The following is a 17,820-nucleotide window of genomic DNA, read 5'->3' on the forward strand; positions in this document are numbered from 1 at the left end:
AAAGCATCCTCCCAACAAAGTGTGACAGGCGAACATATGTTTGGCCCAAATCGTCAAACCTCAACATTGTCTGACAGCCATGTGTGAAAGTTGTGAACGCAACAGGAGGAGCATAAAAAAATATATACATACAGTACCATACAGTTAGTCGCCTCCTTCCTCCTCAAATGTTCACCTGGTGCCTCTCTGTCCTATCACACCTCACGGGACTAAAATAAGACAAGAAGAATATGTTTTGGTCTTGTACGTTGTGCTAAAAATAAAGGCCTTGCAGTCTAGCATGTTCCCATAAATCATTTTTTTGTGCCGTGTTTTCCACACAGAGGCTTGTAGAGAAAACACCAAGGTCACACGTTCAGCACGTCAGGCCATTCAAACAGCGTTCCATGTGAACGGTTTCCTCTCGCAGGATGTCAGAGGCAGAGAAATATATTTGTTCATTCGCTTCGCACTCACACAAACACTAACTTCTTCTCACGACTGCAAACAAACCATTAGGGGTAGGCAAATACATTCAGACAGAGCAACACAGCCTTTCACTAATGACGCTCATTTCCCAGACTTTGAGCACACACGGGGGATGTGAAAGAAATGTCAGCATGTCTGTGTGGTTAGTTATGCGTCAGCACAAATACATACAGCTACTTAAATAGTTGTAAACAGGACCAGAGGAAGGAAACTTCTCATTTACAGTCTGTGCTTTGCCAGCCATCCATCTTCTATACTCACTTGAGTTGAGTTCCTGGACTGGTTGTCAGCCAATTGGAGGGCACATATAGATAAACAACCATTCTGACTCACATCGTCGGCTGTGGATCATTTAGAATTGTCAATGTTTAGAATGTGGAAGGAAACTAGTGTAAAGTGATCCAATGTCCGCACAAGTGTATGTCTTAACAGGGAACACTTTTATTGTCGCTCAGAAAACAGCACAATCCAACACGAGCGGTGACGTCACTAACGGCTCTGAAGCATGCGTGCCTTAGTTGCCATAGTAACCCAGTAGCAGCGCTTTACTTTATGTCGGACTACTGTCGTAAATTCCAGTGCGTATAGTCCTTATATGCCAACTCGAACATGAGGAATAATATTTTCGTGTTTCCACATACATATATATACTTTTAAATTAATAATACAGGAACAAAAAAAACTACCCCTTTACGCGACTCTACGCTATTTACACGACTTCCCCGTTATCTCAACATCTCATTTAACATCAACTAACTACTTTTTCAAACAAAAATGACTCCTCGGGTACACTGAGAACTTCCAAGGTTGTTGTGTCACTGTTGGCTCTGACGCTGTTGACTGCCAGTGTCTCACACATGTCAAGATAAGAACAGCAAGCTGACGTACATATTTTGCAGTACTGCTTTCCCTCTTGGCCCGCAGATCTGTGAAATGTCTCTCCTCCTTGCCATTTGGAATGGAGAAGGAATGCTGACAGGCCGCTCTGTCCGTCCCGCACGCCCTGCGGGCCGAACACGACGATCTGCCCTCAACAAACAGCCCCGTGAGGGGAAATGGAGGACGAGGAAGAGGCTTGTGTCCCAGCTAGTCAGATTCACCCTTCCAGAGGGGAAAGTGAGTAGAATCAGAGTCCAGTTAGGCCCAGAAGTATTTGGACAATTATATAATTTATTGTTTTGTATTTATATAAACTGTGGAAAAAGTACTTGTGTGTTATTTTACATGCATAAAAAAAGACATAACGACAACAACAGATGCTACATAAACAAATTAAAAAAAAACATCATAAAATGTGCTAAATTAGCTAATAAAAAGAAAAGAAAAATATATATTATCTGTATGTGGGTTTTCAAATTAGCCAAATAATTTTTAAATGCTGGAAGCTTATGGTTTACTCTTCTGCTACTTTTAACAGCAAAAAAAATAAATCAATAAGGCTGTACCTGGGGGATATCGTGCTTCTCCAAACCTTTTGCAACATAGTCATTGACACTCACTGATCTGAATATATGACTGGATAGCCGATAGGCCAAGACTTTTGAAGTCGGGAGGCCGCCATATTGCTCCTCCCAAGAAACGCTTCTCGGCATACGATCCTATACATTTACAGTATCGAAATTGGAGAACATTTGAAACAGTACTTAGTAGAAACAGCATGATTTATGATGTTTTAGATTTGTTAAACATAAACAAGAGTACTTCAGACGTTTTACAACTCGCCTTAAATACATGTATAAATTATATGCTTAATGATGTTTACAGGAGGATACTTATATATTTTTATGAAAGAATTATAACTGTAATTCAACAAAAGATGACTCTTCCAAATCCATTATTGGGGTCTAAGGAACTGAGCGATAAAAGAAAAAAGGGGTCTTCAAAGCAGCACATACTGTCCACTTGTTATTATTATTATTATTTTTTTTTTACTTGTTAAAAAATAGTGACCACCCCGCCAACTACATGTGTCTGTTTTCAAATGTAGGGATTAGAGTAAAAAGTTGTCAAAATACTCAACTACTCACCACTACTTTTGAGATTTTTTTAAAGGTTTGATATAACATCATCTGTGTTTGGATTTCATTTGGAGTAAAATTTTGGCAACAATTGTAGCTGCTGCTTGATTTTTCTCATACGTTTGTATTGTCTTCCTGAATCAAGTCAGCATACAGTATATGCAGTTATTGCAGTAAAATGGACTAGTCCATTACATGAGACAGTAGGGGGGAGCAGTCAAATAATCATGTGTTTTTAAGCATGTGAATTAAGACTAAAATAATAATTGCTTTAACGTGAAAACAACTTTCTTTATCGTTTTTTTATGAGACATTTTGGGCGCCCCTGGAAGTGATGCCAAATGGTACGGTTTTATGAGATCAGCAAAACTAAATGTTTGTTAAGTTCTTTATTAAATAATAACAATTCATACATTAAAATGCACTTTTATAAATATACACTTGTAAGGGTAAAAAAAATGAAGACATTTTAAATAATACATGCAAGAAACCATTTTTTTAATATCACAAAAGGCCTTACTGATAAACAAGTATTTTCTCAGCATTTGCTATGCCATTCTATTTCATAAAAAAAAGCACCTATTCTGACAACACTATACAACACTAATGCACTGTTAAAAAAAACAACTGAAATAATTAAAACATTTCACTGGGGTGTCTGTAGCAACACTGTAGTGCTCAAAGAACTCCTTCAGCAGCAGGACTTTTCAACAACATGATGACACTCAGCTGTCACTCAGGTCAGCTCCTGTCAAACAACAGACCCGTTTTAATTGTCAATCAATTTGAAGCTCCAAAACACTTTGGTCATGTCAACAAACGGCACAGTTACAGTAAGTGGCCCATTACTTTGCGATCCTGCAGTTTGCTGCTTGCACGTAGCTTCCCATGTACCGGATGTCACACTTGGCCACGTTGTTGGAGAAATCCGACTCCTCGACAAGTTTATAGGGGTTCACCGTCACCTGAGAAGTGGAAAACTTACTAAATACTGACTCAAATAGTCCATTTTATTGCATTTGTGTTACCTGGAGTGTGTAGTTCCCCGGAGGAATGTCGGTAATGTCGATCCATTGGCAGTCGATGTTAGCGTGGTAGGTGTCATAGCAACCAGGACTAAGCCCCTGACAGAGGTTAAAAAAAATACAAGCTGGTTTTGCTCAAGATCGTTTATGACATGCTTTTAATTCATCTGCAAGCAAACCTGCGTGTGAGCGGTGCAGGCAAAGCGTCTCCGTACACCGCGGTCACATGACGTGTCCTCCAGACAGAAACTGGCCTTGTGGCCCTCGGCCACTTTGCGTCCAGTGGAGGCATCCAGCAGGTCATAGTTACTGAAGGCCTCCATGCTGTGGTAGTGGCTTCAGGCAGAAAAGTCGGAATTGAATTAATAAGTACAGTGGAAGGACAATATACCTCCCAAATTTTTCTTGACAATAATATTTTTTATGCAGCCCCACTAGTCTAAATAATGGAACATGAATTAAGGGTTATGGGTTAGGCAAAATCCAGCGATTTTTATCTGTATCAGAAGGCGGCCATTTTGCCTTTTGCTGTCGAGTGAAAATGACATCACGGTTGCTCAGGTCTCAGGTAAAAACCAATCATAGCTCAGTTTCAGAAAACTGGCTGTGATTGGTCATTGCCTGAGCCCTCAGAAACTGTGATGTCATCTTCAGTCGACAGCAAGTGGCAAAATGTCCGCCATGTCATTTTCAGACTAGTGAGGTCACAGAGTACATATTATCATCAAGAAATGTTTAAGGTTGACTTTTCATTTAATGAAAAAGGCTGTTCAAGATGCCAGGCGTTTATGACCAACTCGAATAGGTAAAAAAAAAATGCCATCCTGGCCATTTCCATCCAACCCACATCAACTTTTTCTTTTTTTTAAACATTGTAACATGGGAACTTTAATGTATACAATATGAACAAACAAAACAAACTATTGAACAGTAGTGAGAACAAACAATAGAAAACAGCAAAGAACAAATGAGCTGTCAACTCACCGATGACAGCTGTGCCATTCCCACTCGTGTCTGGGCTTCTTCGGGAGGAAGTCAACTGTTCCTTGGTTCTTGACACGCTGCGGGAATCTGAGAAGAACTCTGTAATCCAGCTCCCTCACACTCGGATGATACGCAGACCTGCACGTCATAAGAAGTATCACGCACATGTTGCAGCTGTATTGAGAGAACTGTGGACAAGTGGCGAGGAATGGAGCTAAGTTGTGACTGGATGGAAAGTTTGATTCCCCGCATTTGAAGAGCTTAATGGCAAATGTCAGATCTAGTGCAACATACAGGTCATGGTATATGCTTTTGCGGTCTTGTCTGCTGCCACCATCTTGTTTGTTTTACTTGGCAACAGATCCTTAGCGTTTGCCAGCTGGTGTGCCACTCAGCTGCCAAGTGGGCAGCAGGCCAGCATACATCATAAAGTGATGCAACACAAGGGGAAGACATGTTTCCTCCTTTTTACATGCATGGGCAGCATCACATTAGATGAAGTGGTCCAAAGAGGTAACATGCCAAAAACAAGTGGTGGGATCAGTTTGGTTTATGTAGTGCTTCACAATAGGTGGGTTTCCATCCACCTATTTGTATTTGAATTTTCAAGAATTGCAAAAAAGAAACTGGATGGAAATGCCAGAAATTCGAAAAAAGGACCAAAATTAGCAACCGAAGTTTTTATGCTTGGAGGGGGTGTTTTTTTAAGAGTATCGAGAGAAAAAAAGGAAAATGCGCATTTTGCGAATAAGCGCCTACAAGACCGGAAAAACGTTGCACGTTTTGACCCATACTACGTCACACGCACGTTTGTAGTCACAATAAATGACGGATGATAAAGTAAGATATGTTTGGAGAGACGAAGAAACACGATTCTTTTTATAATTAAATAGTGAAAAAACATTAATGCAATTTTAGATGGCTTTATTAACATCAGCTCTCAATGTAACGACACTTTTCACTTACGTGCGGGAGGGAAGCCAACAAAACAAACTACTTCCGTTCAGTCCGTCAAAACCAACATTCCCACCTGGAACTCCCCATTGTCCAGAAGTTCCGTTAGTACAACGTCATCTCGCAGCGCATATTCGCAAAAGAAGAGCGAATGGAAACGGGCATAAGTCGCATGTCCGTTTTGCGCATTTTCACAAAATTCGCATAAAAAATTCGAAACATTTGGATGGAAACCTGACTTATGGCCAAAAACTTTCATCCAGATATTATTTAAGTAATTTTAGCTTTGACAGTATCCGGGATGGAAAATGGCGGGAAAGAAGTGCACCTGGATAGGCAGTTCTCCTCAGCCGCACAGCGTAGCGCAAACATCTGCACTCGCTGGATGTATGATGCAGCTTGGATGTAGTATGGGTCAGGAATCAAGTCTGGGAGACCTACAGAAGACATTATCAATATGAAGTACAGTCAAGTCAATTCTAGCTAACAAAACTGTGCACTAGTATCACATCTGCATGCTACTAGTTCTATGGTGGATTGCTAAATGTTATCTAGTAGGAATTTATTATAGTAGTACTCAAGCACCACGCAGTCATCAAGTAATGCACGGTTTTGCCTCCTCAGCAACATTTGTCGGTCATTCCATTAGTGCATCCTATTTTCTACTTGTGTGTAGAAATGTCACAAAGTCAATAGTGGAAAAACGTCACTAGTCATTTTACTAGTGCACCCTTGTCTTTTGATGATACACAGAAATGTCATACACTAGTGGAAGACATTGAAAAACATCAGCAGTAATATACTGTACTGTTATTCTAGTGCAACCTAGTCATTCTACTAGTGCGCAGAAATACGCTAGTGGGAGGCAGTAGTTTGGCAAGTATCACTAGGAGACAATCATTTTACTAGTGCAACATTATACGGACGTCAAAGTACTGACAGATAGTAGTGGAAAATCAGTGGTGTTCATTCTACTAGTATGCCATAGCCATTTTACTAGTGCAACTTAGTTGTTTTGCAGAATTGCCATATGCTAGTCGCTAGAATGCAGTAGAGGAAATAATGTCTCTAATAAGGCGTACTGTAGGCATTCAACTAGCCCTGGTTGATCTACTAGTAGCCAATGTACTTGTCATTCTAGTAGTACGCAGCAATGCCATATAACTAGTGGAATACAGTAATGGGAAAACATCTGTAATAAGATGTAGTTGTTTTAATTGTCTCTATAGGAATTCAACTAGTGTGTCCTACAGTATGCCCTTGTCATTTTACTAGTGCTAATGAAATGGCATGCAAGTGGATCTAGCAATGCAAAATAAAATGTCACTAGTCCTTCAACTACTGCGCCTCAGTCGTTCTACCACGATTGGGCTAAGTTGTCTTACAAAGAGCATACTATTTCACAGCAAAGTAGTTGCGTCGTACCGTTATGGAAGAAGTTGGTACCGTGACCCGGTCCTGGAAGAACCGGTCGCGCGGGGACCCTGTTCCTTTGGTCCGGAGGGTAAACGTTATAGAAAACGGAGTTCCTGTGCGGATCTTGCAGTGGCTCGCTCGTGTTCGTCGTGGTGCCGATTGGATCGGTCCTCTGCTGAGTGTAATGTACCTCGACCACATTTCTGGACAGTATCGCCGGTGCGGCAGTTGGTCCCGGTTCAGTTCTGCGCACCGTGTTTGGAGTTTGTGTCGCGTCACCTCTATCGCCATTGGCCACCGTGGAGCGAGGCGTCGGGTTTACGAGTTCGGGTCTGTGCGTAAAATGCGGAGACGGTCGCGTGAGCGTAACGGTGTCGTCCAAAGAGGAGCTCTGTCCTCCTCCGGAGAACTCCTGATTGGTGTAGGCCGCTGCGATGCGGGCTGACCACGCTTGGTCCCTCGGAACCAAATTCTGACCCGCATCGGGAGCGTTTGCTCGACCCGGATTTACAGAAGTTCTTCTCGATGGAGGCGGGAGGTGAGCGCGGTTGATGGTGGTTAACAGGAGCTGGGTTCGGCCTCTGGACTGCGCGGGCGCTCGGTATTCGGTACCCGTGCTCAGTAAGCTGTACACCCGGCCGTTGTTCTCCCACTCGAACCTGTGCTTCCACGGGTGGGGTCGCGCGCGCGCAGGATGACGATGCTGCGCGCTACTCAGGCGCACCACAACATCCAGCAGGCAAAGCAGCAGGAAGGCGAATTTCTCCATTTGCGATTTCTTCTTCTGACTTCGAGGAGGTTCAGTACAGTGGGGCCCAAACGTGTAAGTGGGAGTGGGCTGCAATAAGCTCCTGTTATAAACACACAAGCCTTTCTGTCACAGCTCCGTGACACATTTTGGGCAAATGTTTGTTCTGAGACTATTATGAGTCACTTGACAGCACACAGTCAACAAGCTCGGACCTCCGCTAAGGAGGCGCAATGATTTGGGACGGGGTGGGCAAACTTTAGTGCTCAACGAAAGGCCCCTTTTTTTTTAAAAGTGACAGACGACCTTTTTTTGTCAAATAGTTCATTTTATTTTGTCAATTGTTATTGCAATTAATTTAGCCTACTCATCGTTAATTAAACCATTATTTAATTAAAAAATATATATTGTTTTATTCTAAATTTTACCAATATGTATGGTTGCATTATTTACATGAATCAATTTAAGATAAGATAAATACAATTATTTAACTAACAATTTTTAAGGGGAAGCACTACAACTAATTGCTCAGGGCAGTTTATAATGTCAGAGGGGTAAATCTGGGCGTTTCTAGTTCATTTTTTGGGGGTGCACCCATTGAATCCCAGCCCCCTAAATCGATTATTTGTTGTTGTTTTTAATGTACAGTATGTCCTTTTTAAAATAAGCTACAGGAGTGTATTACCACACAGTACTTTCTTAAAATTTAATATTTTAACAACAAAATTACAGGAACGCCCACTTGTCCTTCCATCCAATTCCTCCTATTAGTGCCCTATATTGCACAAATGAATATGTAGCATTCCATGCGTGATTAAAAAAAACCAGTACAGTCGTGGTGTAACTATAGTAAATACTTGACTTCTGTTTCTACTACTTCGATTCCTGGCCCGAATAGATACTTCCCTCTCTTTCCTGCTGTCTTGTCATTAAAAAGGCAATAATAATAATAATAATAATAATAATAATAATAATAATAATAATAATAATAATAATAATAATCGGTGATGTTTATCTGTACGCAGGCAACGAGCCCCAAAATAAAAATAAACTTTGCGAAGCGTCATGTTGTGCGTCAATCATTAACGTTTGTATGGGGAATTTGCGCCCCCTTATGGAGTTACTAAAGAGATGCAGGGTGAGGTGCAATAATAGATTCATGTAATGGGGGTCTGGACATCTTAGATGACTTAGGGAAGGCCAAAAGGCAACACATTTGGATTAATTTAACAATTTAATTTTTAGCACAAAAAAGAAAGAAAAAAAAAGAAAATACAGAGAAAGAAAGCTAAAATGATTGCGATAAAGCTTTGTGCAATGCAAAATTGTGTCTGTGTTTTTATTTATTTTTATTCTCTATTTGTCCTCTTAACTTTAATTAGCTGTTCCTGGACTATTATTTGTTTATCATCCAATCTAAAGTCCACTGTAGTGCGTCTTTCATCTGTGTCCATGTGTGTGCGTGTGTGTATGTATATTTGCTTTGGTAGTGGGGAGGCTGGCGCCAAACGTGGGGGGTGGGTGGGGGGGGGGGTTCTCACACAGGCCACAGGGCACCATTCAGGCTAGGACCACCACTGACCAGAAGGCTACCACTGGACCAGAACCAAGAGGGGAAGAGTAAAAATGGGGACTGGGAGGCCTAGACTGACTTGGAAAGGATCAAGGAGAGTGAAGCCAAGAAAACCGGACAAACATGGGCCCATCAGAAGAAAGATGTTCAAATTCGAATCTGTTGGAGGCATGCGATAAGACATTGTAAGTGTGAGCGTGTCCTCAACAAGCCACAATGCAGCCTTTCAACCACATGGTGGCAGTAGACGCGCGATAAAATGAGTCATTCTCACTTTTGATTGGCACTGATTAATTTAACGATTTTCTTTATTGCTGCATCGTTCTGACGACTTTTTTCTCATGCTCTGATTACTTTGGTAATTATTTGTGATTCCATTCACCCTTTTTCCATAGCGCTTGATGAGTGGCAAGTTAACTAGAGTCTTGTATCCCAATTGACATGACAACCACTCACAATGATTCACACCTGTTGACAAGGGCCCCTTATATGATTCTTGTTCACCATTCTGCCTTGTAAGTATTGATTGTAACTTTGAGAGGCTTAAAAGAGGTCTGACTAGTATGTAAAAAACCCCAGGGTCCGTTCCTCCAGCAGCACCACAAAAGCACGTCTAAATATATACCAAACACATGGTGACAAGCACTCAGACCCTCGAAACAATTTGTAAATATAAATCCACTAAGTGTGAGCAACACCAGCCCTCGGACACGTTCTGCCCGAGTTGAATCACAAGGTCCAGACAGGCAGAGATCTCGTGGCCGTCTGGAACTACATGAGTATGATTCCTCCGTTATGTCGGGATGCTTCTCATTGTCCTGTCTCGTACTCACACTTACCTCTCGTAAACCTGGCAGACGTGATGTCTCCTGGCACGTCCCACATGAGGAGACCCTCAAACTCGTTTTGGAGGTCGAATTGTCATACGTGTGAAAAGGCTGAATGGAAACTATCACAGTTCACTGTGAAGGCATGAATTGCTTCCAAGAGGAGGGAGATTTCAGTCTAATGCAGTATATTGTTACAGACTGAACAAGTTCCTGATATGTTGTTGAATCTTATCCGCAACATTTTGACGGCTATTTAGTCTCGCCTGTGGTGGTTTAGCGACTGATGGGTAACAAAGTGATTCCTAAGTTAGCTAACTACAGCAAAACATCTCTGTCATTCTTTTTGCTAAAAGCTAACTTGCTAGCTTACATTTGTCATTTGTTTTCCTAAAAGGTAACATATACCGGTATGTTAGCCTACATATAGTAAATGTAGTGCTGTAAGTATACTTACATTCCATTAAATTTAAGTATACTAAGTTACAGCACTATTCTCTATAGTTAGCATTCTCTGTAGCTCAAGTAGCTAAATAAAATGTTGTTATCGAACGTATCAACACCTTCCTTTATGAGACTGTTGAGTTCTAAACCACACATTTCGTAAAGACATATTCTCTTTTAAAGGTGGTTGTGTTACATTGTGGACCTAATGTAATGTCTCATATTTTAAGTTCATACTTTAAATACTATGCAGTATATTTACTATTGACTTTGTTTTAGAAGGCACAATGGCCAACTAGTTAACACAAAGCTTAATTTTGTAATTCTTTATGGACGGGCTTTAGTCTAAGGGTCCACTCACTGCCGTGTAATGAGGTCAAGTCTGTTTAGGAAAAATGTCAAGACTGGATTTGTTTTCACTGTAAAGCAGCTTGGGATAATGCAGCCATTGTGTTCACACTCTCCTGCATTAATTTTACACGTCTATTCTATTCACAAGAGCACACGCCGATGACTGACATACGCAATGGCTGCGACCTTGATGACTCTTTACCTCGTTTGAGTGTACTTGATGAGAGGATTTTAAATGTGAGCGTGCGCACGCCCGCAGGTTTGACTCACTCACAATGCTGTCACTTTTAGCACCGGGTAGCTAAGCCAGCGCCTTTTCCGACCGCGTCCACCTGTTAGGGCGTCACGACAATCCCCTTGTCACTCCATTTCCACAAGACATACATGTGTCACATTGCGTAAAGCCACAGCTGATGTCAGGAATACTGTTTCAATAATGAGTGACGACAATAAACACAGAAGTGACACGTACTTGAGGTTAGCTGTTGCATTTGGCAGAGGCGCCATTGATTCAGTATGTGACGTCAGCAATGGGAAGTTGTGCTACATTCGTGCTATGGCAACATCTCCAGGCAGCCAGATCACTACAGCGCTGGCATGGAAACAGGTGTTCAGAACATTCAAATTCTCCCGTTCCATTACAAATATTTTAACTTAATTTTAATATTGGTTGCCCTCTTGTGGCCATTTTAGGATCAGGAATTAGAAATGAGAAAAAAAATGAAAATTGCCATTAATTTCATGTATCAAAAGCACTAGTGGTATCAGTACTTGGTATCGGCATTGGTGACTACTCAAGAGTTGAACTACTAGTTCCTGGAAAAAGTGGAATGAAATGTCTGTATTTTGATTAATATAATTACATACATTTTTCATTCAATGTTAGTGTCATATAAATATACTGTTCATATGTGTAAAAAAAAACAACAACCTTGACATTCTCTTGAATTGATTTTTTTATTTTTTGTGTACGTATACAAGCATAATCCAGGCACTTCTCAACAAATTAGAATCTCATACAAATGTTAATGTCCTTCAGCAGTTCAATTCAAAAAGTTAAACTCATATTCATTGAACACCTGGGCACATACTTTTCAGAGGGCCAATTTCCACCTAATTTAGTTATTAAATCATTTTTAAATGTCTGTTTATGTAATATTCTAATTTTAGATTTTTTTAGTTGTAAGATATGTTCAAAATTATAAAATACTGATTGTATATACTGTGTATATATATATATATATATATATATATATATATATATATATATAGTGTATATTAATATACAGTGTTAGTCTGTGTAAGCATGCATTACACCTGTATATATAAATGCTTTTAAAAAAAGAAAGAAAAAGGTCAATTATTTCCAACTATTTCAATGACTAATAGCTAAAAAAGTAAATTATATATCCAGGCTTTTTTGTCATTCACTTAACATGTCAGTGCTCAATGTTAAAATATTATGTCCTTTTGTTCCACTAATTAAATTAGTTTTTTTCCACCTTTCAATGACTCAGTCAAAATACAGACCATACATTTTATTTAGCAGCAGTGTGTGTGTGTGTTGTGTTGACCTTAAGAGCAGAAAATTAACGAGATTCCCAGAGGGGATACATGAAGGGATTTTAGCCTAGTTTTATAATGTGGACAATGTTAGCACGTGCCTTGTAGCCTCATGTGTTGGCGATCCAGTGCTAATATGCTAAATCTTGAGGCTCACTCGTCATGACGTACTCCAGCATGCCACTAGAGGTTAAACAGGGCGGCATTTCAGAACAGGAATTAAAAAGGCTGATCCAGGCGTTAAAGTAAACAGACGAAGCTCTCAAAACATACCAGAAGTCAATGTGCAGGAAAGTAAAATGGTGACAACCTAATTTCAGCAAGCCTGTGCTATGAAGGTCTAGCTATAATTGGCATACGTGAATGGCCCCAATTCCCCAAATAATGAGATGTAGGGCACAAAGTTAAAATCGCCTTTTAACACTCCTCCCAAATCTGAAATTAATGTCTGCTGACCTACTACCGTGCATTAGGTGGCCATCAGAAAAATTCATCTCTGCAAAGATAATGCCCAATTTTGATTGATGACATTGAAACCTTTATTACTGTATGATGCAGTCAGTCTGCAAGGTATAGTGAGAACTAAAAACACAGCTTTTAGTCACAATTTATTTCTTAAAGTGGAAAAATGTGAATGTTATTCGTTCTATATAAGCTAAAGAGGACTCGGATGCTTGATAGTCATCGCCAACATGTTTATTGGTGGAAGAAAAATGTGATTGACTTGCAAAGGGTCCAGTGTGAATAACAGATAAAAATCAGTTCAACAATCACTTTGACAAAAAACAAAAACACTGATAAGTTAAAATTAATGCATTGTATTTACAAAAATAAAAAACAACCTATGAGGCTGTTTAAAAAAATAAAATAAATAAAAATAGAGGAAAAAAAATCCCCGGAGCTATTCACAAATATTTGTTCAGCACTGGAGTGCCGTCTTCATGCTGCAAGAAAAGACAAACAGAATGTTAGACAGTTTGTAATGTAATGCAGGTTGACTTCCTTGAATGTAACCAATGGTGGTGCTCTCACCTATAAACGATTAAGCAGGTTGTTCTGAATGTCCTCATACGCTTGGTTGTAGAGCTCTTCTTTGCATTTCAAGCCATCCAGGTACTCTGAAACAAAGAAAACCTTCCATTAAAAATAAAACCAACAAACAAAAATTTATAATTTCAACACTGAGTTGAGAAATAGTGTTGGGTGTGTGTGTGAATCATTGCTACAGTATGTTTACCAATATCTAAACAGCTCTCTTCCATCTCTCTGCGATGTTTGAGGTACATGGGCCAAACATGGCCATCAAACAGGCCAGGAGGATCTGGGACTGTGTATTGTCTTGTACTGGAAGAAGAAGATATTTAGTGTGACAAATTGCATTTATCAGGAGGATTGGGACAGAAATTGCTTCAAGCAGAAGTGTTACCTTCTCCTTCTCTTGCACTCTTCATAGGGAATGGAGATGTAATAGCACTTGTCAAAAACATCCAGCAGCTGTCTGCAGGGGCACACGTGAAAGGTGATTACAACACTGACGCATGGAAGATGTGCTTATCGTTGCATTCATATTGAACACAGAAAGGCCTTTTTAGTTGAACCGCTTATCTCTTAACGACAGAAGCACACGCGCTAAACGTGCACAGAAAGATGCCCAAAATCAATCATGTGACTCACATAATGGCCTCCACACCAGAAATAACCCCAAGGTCAGTCATGCTGCACGCAGGTAATGAAACTTAGCAAATACATTAGAATAACCCCCCCACCCCCCGTTTTTATTATTATTTTTTTTTATTGTGGCGGAATAGATGTTTTAACTTATTACCGGAACACATGTCGACTGCAGGACAGACATGGCATCTATGAAGCTGATGTTAAGGAATACATTACAGTAATCACCCCACAAATAGCTCGACTGATCCACCGAGCTAATGTTTGCCATTGAAATGAATGGGAAGCTGAATGATTTATATTAACCTTACTTTTATTGATATGTGATTAAAAATAATATACATGATAGAAATAAGTGAAAGCATGCAATACATTTTTCGCAATCGGTACCTTTTACATTGACCATGGATAGAGTTAGCCCAAAAAGTCCGCCACATCTCACAATGCAACATGGAAGTCAAATGTGACTGCCATTTTGGGCAAGCTCTACCCCTGGTAAATGTCAACAGTGCAAAAAGCACCCCCCAAAAAAAGTCTAAGCCAACACAGTTTGCAAAATGCAAGCCGTTTGTCAACGGTGGTAATTTATCTTCAAAGATTTAGTGTGCAAATTGAATCGTTCATAAACCAGGTCATACGTAAACCGAGGTTCCACAGTATTGTAGCTCCTTGCCACAAGATGGCACAAAAATAAATAAATAATAATAATAAAAAAAATTTAACGTACTCATGGGCTCTATCTTTTCAAATAAATATTTTTGTATGCTGCGGAGACATTTAAATTGTCCCTCTAAGGCCAGTCTCATCCCAAGTGTACTTACAGGTCATTATAGAGCAGGAAGCCCTCCACAATCAGAATGTGAGTCTGCTCATCTGGGTTGGCCACATTGGCGGAAGAAGACATCGGGACACCGTGCGACCGGGCAAACTTCACTGGATTCTCCATCCAGCCTTTTACGGTGTTGGTCATGGCCTCCGTGTCCAAAGCTGTGATCACTGCGGAACAACATTAAAGAAACAGAAATGGTACATGAGCAAAGACAAAACAGTAATTGCGGAGTAAAGGTAATTGTATTTGGCTTGTCCAAAAGGACTCCTTTAGAGGAGTAACGATACAAAGACATAAGGGACTGGCAGTCTTCAGCGAGGTCTTACCATCCCATTGCTTAAAGCCGTCCTCCCCGACTTCTATCTGATCGGGTTTCTGAAATAACAGTCACCAATAAAACATTGCTGCAACCTCACAGCCATCTAAACACTCGAAGAAGAAGGGGGTGGGGGGGGGTGTCAAGAGATGAAGGAGATACTTTTGGCCGTGAGTGGGTTAAGGAGGGTAGGAGTACAGTGTTACCCCCCGCTATATCGCGGTTCATCACGTTGTATAGATACAGGCAAGTCTGAAAAAAAACTGGACCAAATATTATTATATTTACCGTAATAATACCGGCAATTTAATTTCAGGTGTAGAATTGATTGATCTGTTCGACCAAGGATGTAGCCGAATTTAGCAGAAGTGGCCAGCATCATAAGATGTTTAAGGCAAAAAATATATATAATATATTTTTGTCAAAATATGACTTGCGCCTTCAATTTTAACAATATATCATGGATTTTTGGATTGAAGGTAGTTTTCCAACATATTCCTGCGATAAACGGGGATTCACTGTACAACTAATAGAAGTAGCACGATTAACGCACTTACAAAAATAAGCTGATGATGAAAATAAATGAGAAACCTCCCCCCAACACTAAATCAACTCCTACTTGCCAAAACTCACCTTGAAAAAGTCATCCTGGTGCACTACACAGCAGTTTGGCAACGTCTTGATCAACTTATTAGTCAAGGTAGTTTTGCCACCATTAGTGACTCTGCAAAACAGAACAAATGCAATCATGTAAAACGAGAGAGAAAAAAAGTCATGCAGTCATTTTGTATTGACAAACAACTTGAACATTAAATATGACTAAGTATAGTAGCCATATACTATTCGCCCAAAGGAAGATGTTAAATATTAGTAATTTGTTGATCATACAGGACAAAATGTGCCATGATGTGCTAAAATTATAGGGGTAGCACAATAAATAACCAATTCGTGGGAAAACTTGAGCGGGAAATTTGAATTGCTTCCATGTGAGTCATCTAAAAAAATGGAGGGAAAATCATTGACCAAAGCTGTAAACTACCGCACATGGTGCCATGTTTGCAGGTGCAGCTCATTACGGTTGAATATTTTGGAAGAGTTAATTTATTTCAGTAGTTCAAGGTTAGTGTAGGTTTATTTGATTTCTTTAGTCCACAAATGTCACTAAAAAGCCCATTATCACTAACTTTATGAGTATAGTCACTAAACACAAAGTGAAAATTCTCATTATCATACTTTATGAAACCCCAAATTCGCCATCAAGTGATTAGAATAACTTTGAATTAATCTAAAATTTAAATACTAAAGCAAGTTTGTGCATAGAAATTTGACAGGAAAAACGTTTTTCTGTACTCACATTATCTTTGAGGAAAAGTGCTTTCTTGAAAGAAAAAAAAGAAGTAAGGACATTTCAAAGTAATCTCATACTTTGGGACAGTCTAGTGTATATAATAAACGAGTAATAATTTTCTTTAATTGAGATACAGCACTAAATCTACTTAAAATTTCAACGATAGTCAGATCAGGTGCCCTTGTAAACATGGCGCTACGTGTGGTCAAGTGTTCTACTACTACTACTACTACTACTACTATTACTAGCACTAGACAAAATAGCACTCAAAAACAGTTGACCCACACATGTTTCTAGTACATGCAAAATACTAATAAGTGTCAGCTATTTTAATAAGGTAAATGTGAAAACGTCTTTGCGTTGTCTAGCTTTGGTCGAAGCTAGTGTTTTGAATCTCCCTCCATTTTGGGGTGAAGTCTCGCGGTAATTTGAAATGTCGCGCTCATTTCAGGATGACGAGCCATCGACGCCGGCGTGAATTTAAACTGGCCACGTTCACATGGCGGGAGGATAACAACACAAAATGACCACATGTGAGGAAAAATAAAAAGACCGGGGGACACAAAACACTTCAATTGTCATGGGGGTCAGCTACCAACAATGCATGCCGTACTACAAATCGGTTCTGTGTGGTCTCACTGCAGTTTACTCACTGTGCCATTTTGTGCTAATGTAAGCGAGACATATGTGAAGTAGTTAAACAGTCAAAATAGCAAACAAAGCCCCTGGTACAATTCATACAAACAGACTTACCCGCCAATTCCTATAACGTATTTCATCGTTTCTTCTCTTCTCAGTGGTCCTTGTCAAGTGAAGAAATACGAAGTCGCGTTTTAAACCCCAAAATATAATTGAATATCTTTTCCTTTACGGCTAGTCGCAGTCGCACTCTCCTCCGTCTTACTACTTCATTGAAAGTGAGCGCGAGACACTTGGATTTATATCTTCTCGAATACGGGTGACGTCAGCCGACGCAGGCGGCACCCGTGCGTAATTTTGCGAGGAAGCGTCAACCCCTCCTCGACCAATGAGATGATCCTGAGCACGGAATCTATAACCAATCAAAACAAGCAAATTTTCATGTATTTCCATATTTCTCTGCACCTGCTTACATCGTTCATTCTCGGACCGTTCTGTAATTTTCTTCTCCATCTGCTCCCTATATGCCACTCATGTAACAAGAGTGTGGAAAACTCCCGTCAGTTAAGTCATAACTTGTTAAAATAACATATTTATTTTATTTTGGACCCACTTGTCCTTAAACATAAACATACAAATTTAGCAA

The 17,820-nt window shown here is 39.9% G+C and overlaps 2 protein-coding genes across 4 annotated transcripts; both read right to left on the reverse strand.

Annotated features, from left to right (window-relative positions):
• Nucleotides 1-2,860: 2,860 nt before the first annotated feature.
• Nucleotides 2,861-7,746, reverse strand: loxl5a (lysyl oxidase-like 5a). 2 transcript variants are annotated; one of them, XM_086089068.1, is made up of 7 exons: nt 6,875-7,746; nt 5,778-5,886; nt 4,496-4,633; nt 3,691-3,847; nt 3,515-3,610; nt 3,336-3,451; nt 2,861-3,234 (listed from the first exon to the last, which is right to left on the reverse strand). In XM_086089068.1, the coding sequence occupies exons 1-7, from the start codon at nt 7,632-7,634 to the stop codon at nt 3,228-3,230; spliced, it is 1,383 nt and encodes a 460-aa protein (XP_085945194.1). In that variant the 5' UTR covers nt 7,635-7,746; the 3' UTR covers nt 2,861-3,227. The 2 variants fall into 2 exon arrangements, with proteins under 2 accessions (XP_085945194.1, XP_085945195.1); XM_086089069.1 differs by lacking the exon at nt 2,861-3,234 and having other exon boundaries at nt 3,332-3,451.
• A 5,303-nt stretch (nt 7,747-13,049) lies between these two features.
• On the reverse strand, nt 13,050-17,496 carry mibp (muscle-specific beta 1 integrin binding protein). 2 transcript variants are annotated; one of them, XM_086089985.1, is made up of 8 exons: nt 17,289-17,496; nt 15,821-15,911; nt 15,198-15,246; nt 14,864-15,038; nt 13,798-13,869; nt 13,609-13,715; nt 13,404-13,489; nt 13,050-13,315 (listed from the first exon to the last, which is right to left on the reverse strand). In XM_086089985.1, the coding sequence occupies exons 1-7, from the start codon at nt 17,312-17,314 to the stop codon at nt 13,404-13,406; spliced, it is 606 nt and encodes a 201-aa protein (XP_085946111.1). In that variant the 5' UTR covers nt 17,315-17,496; the 3' UTR covers nt 13,050-13,315. The 2 variants fall into 2 exon arrangements, with proteins under 2 accessions (XP_085946111.1, XP_085946110.1); XM_086089984.1 differs by lacking the exon at nt 17,289-17,496 and adding an exon at nt 16,542-17,277.
• Nucleotides 17,497-17,820: the final 324 nt, after the last annotated feature.

The sequence above is a fragment of the Leptonotus elevatus genome, chromosome 11 (genome assembly GCF_054856555.1).
Source record: "Leptonotus elevatus isolate MCC_2025b chromosome 11, RoL_Lele_1.0, whole genome shotgun sequence".
Lineage (NCBI taxonomy): Eukaryota > Metazoa > Chordata > Actinopteri > Syngnathiformes > Syngnathidae > Leptonotus > Leptonotus elevatus.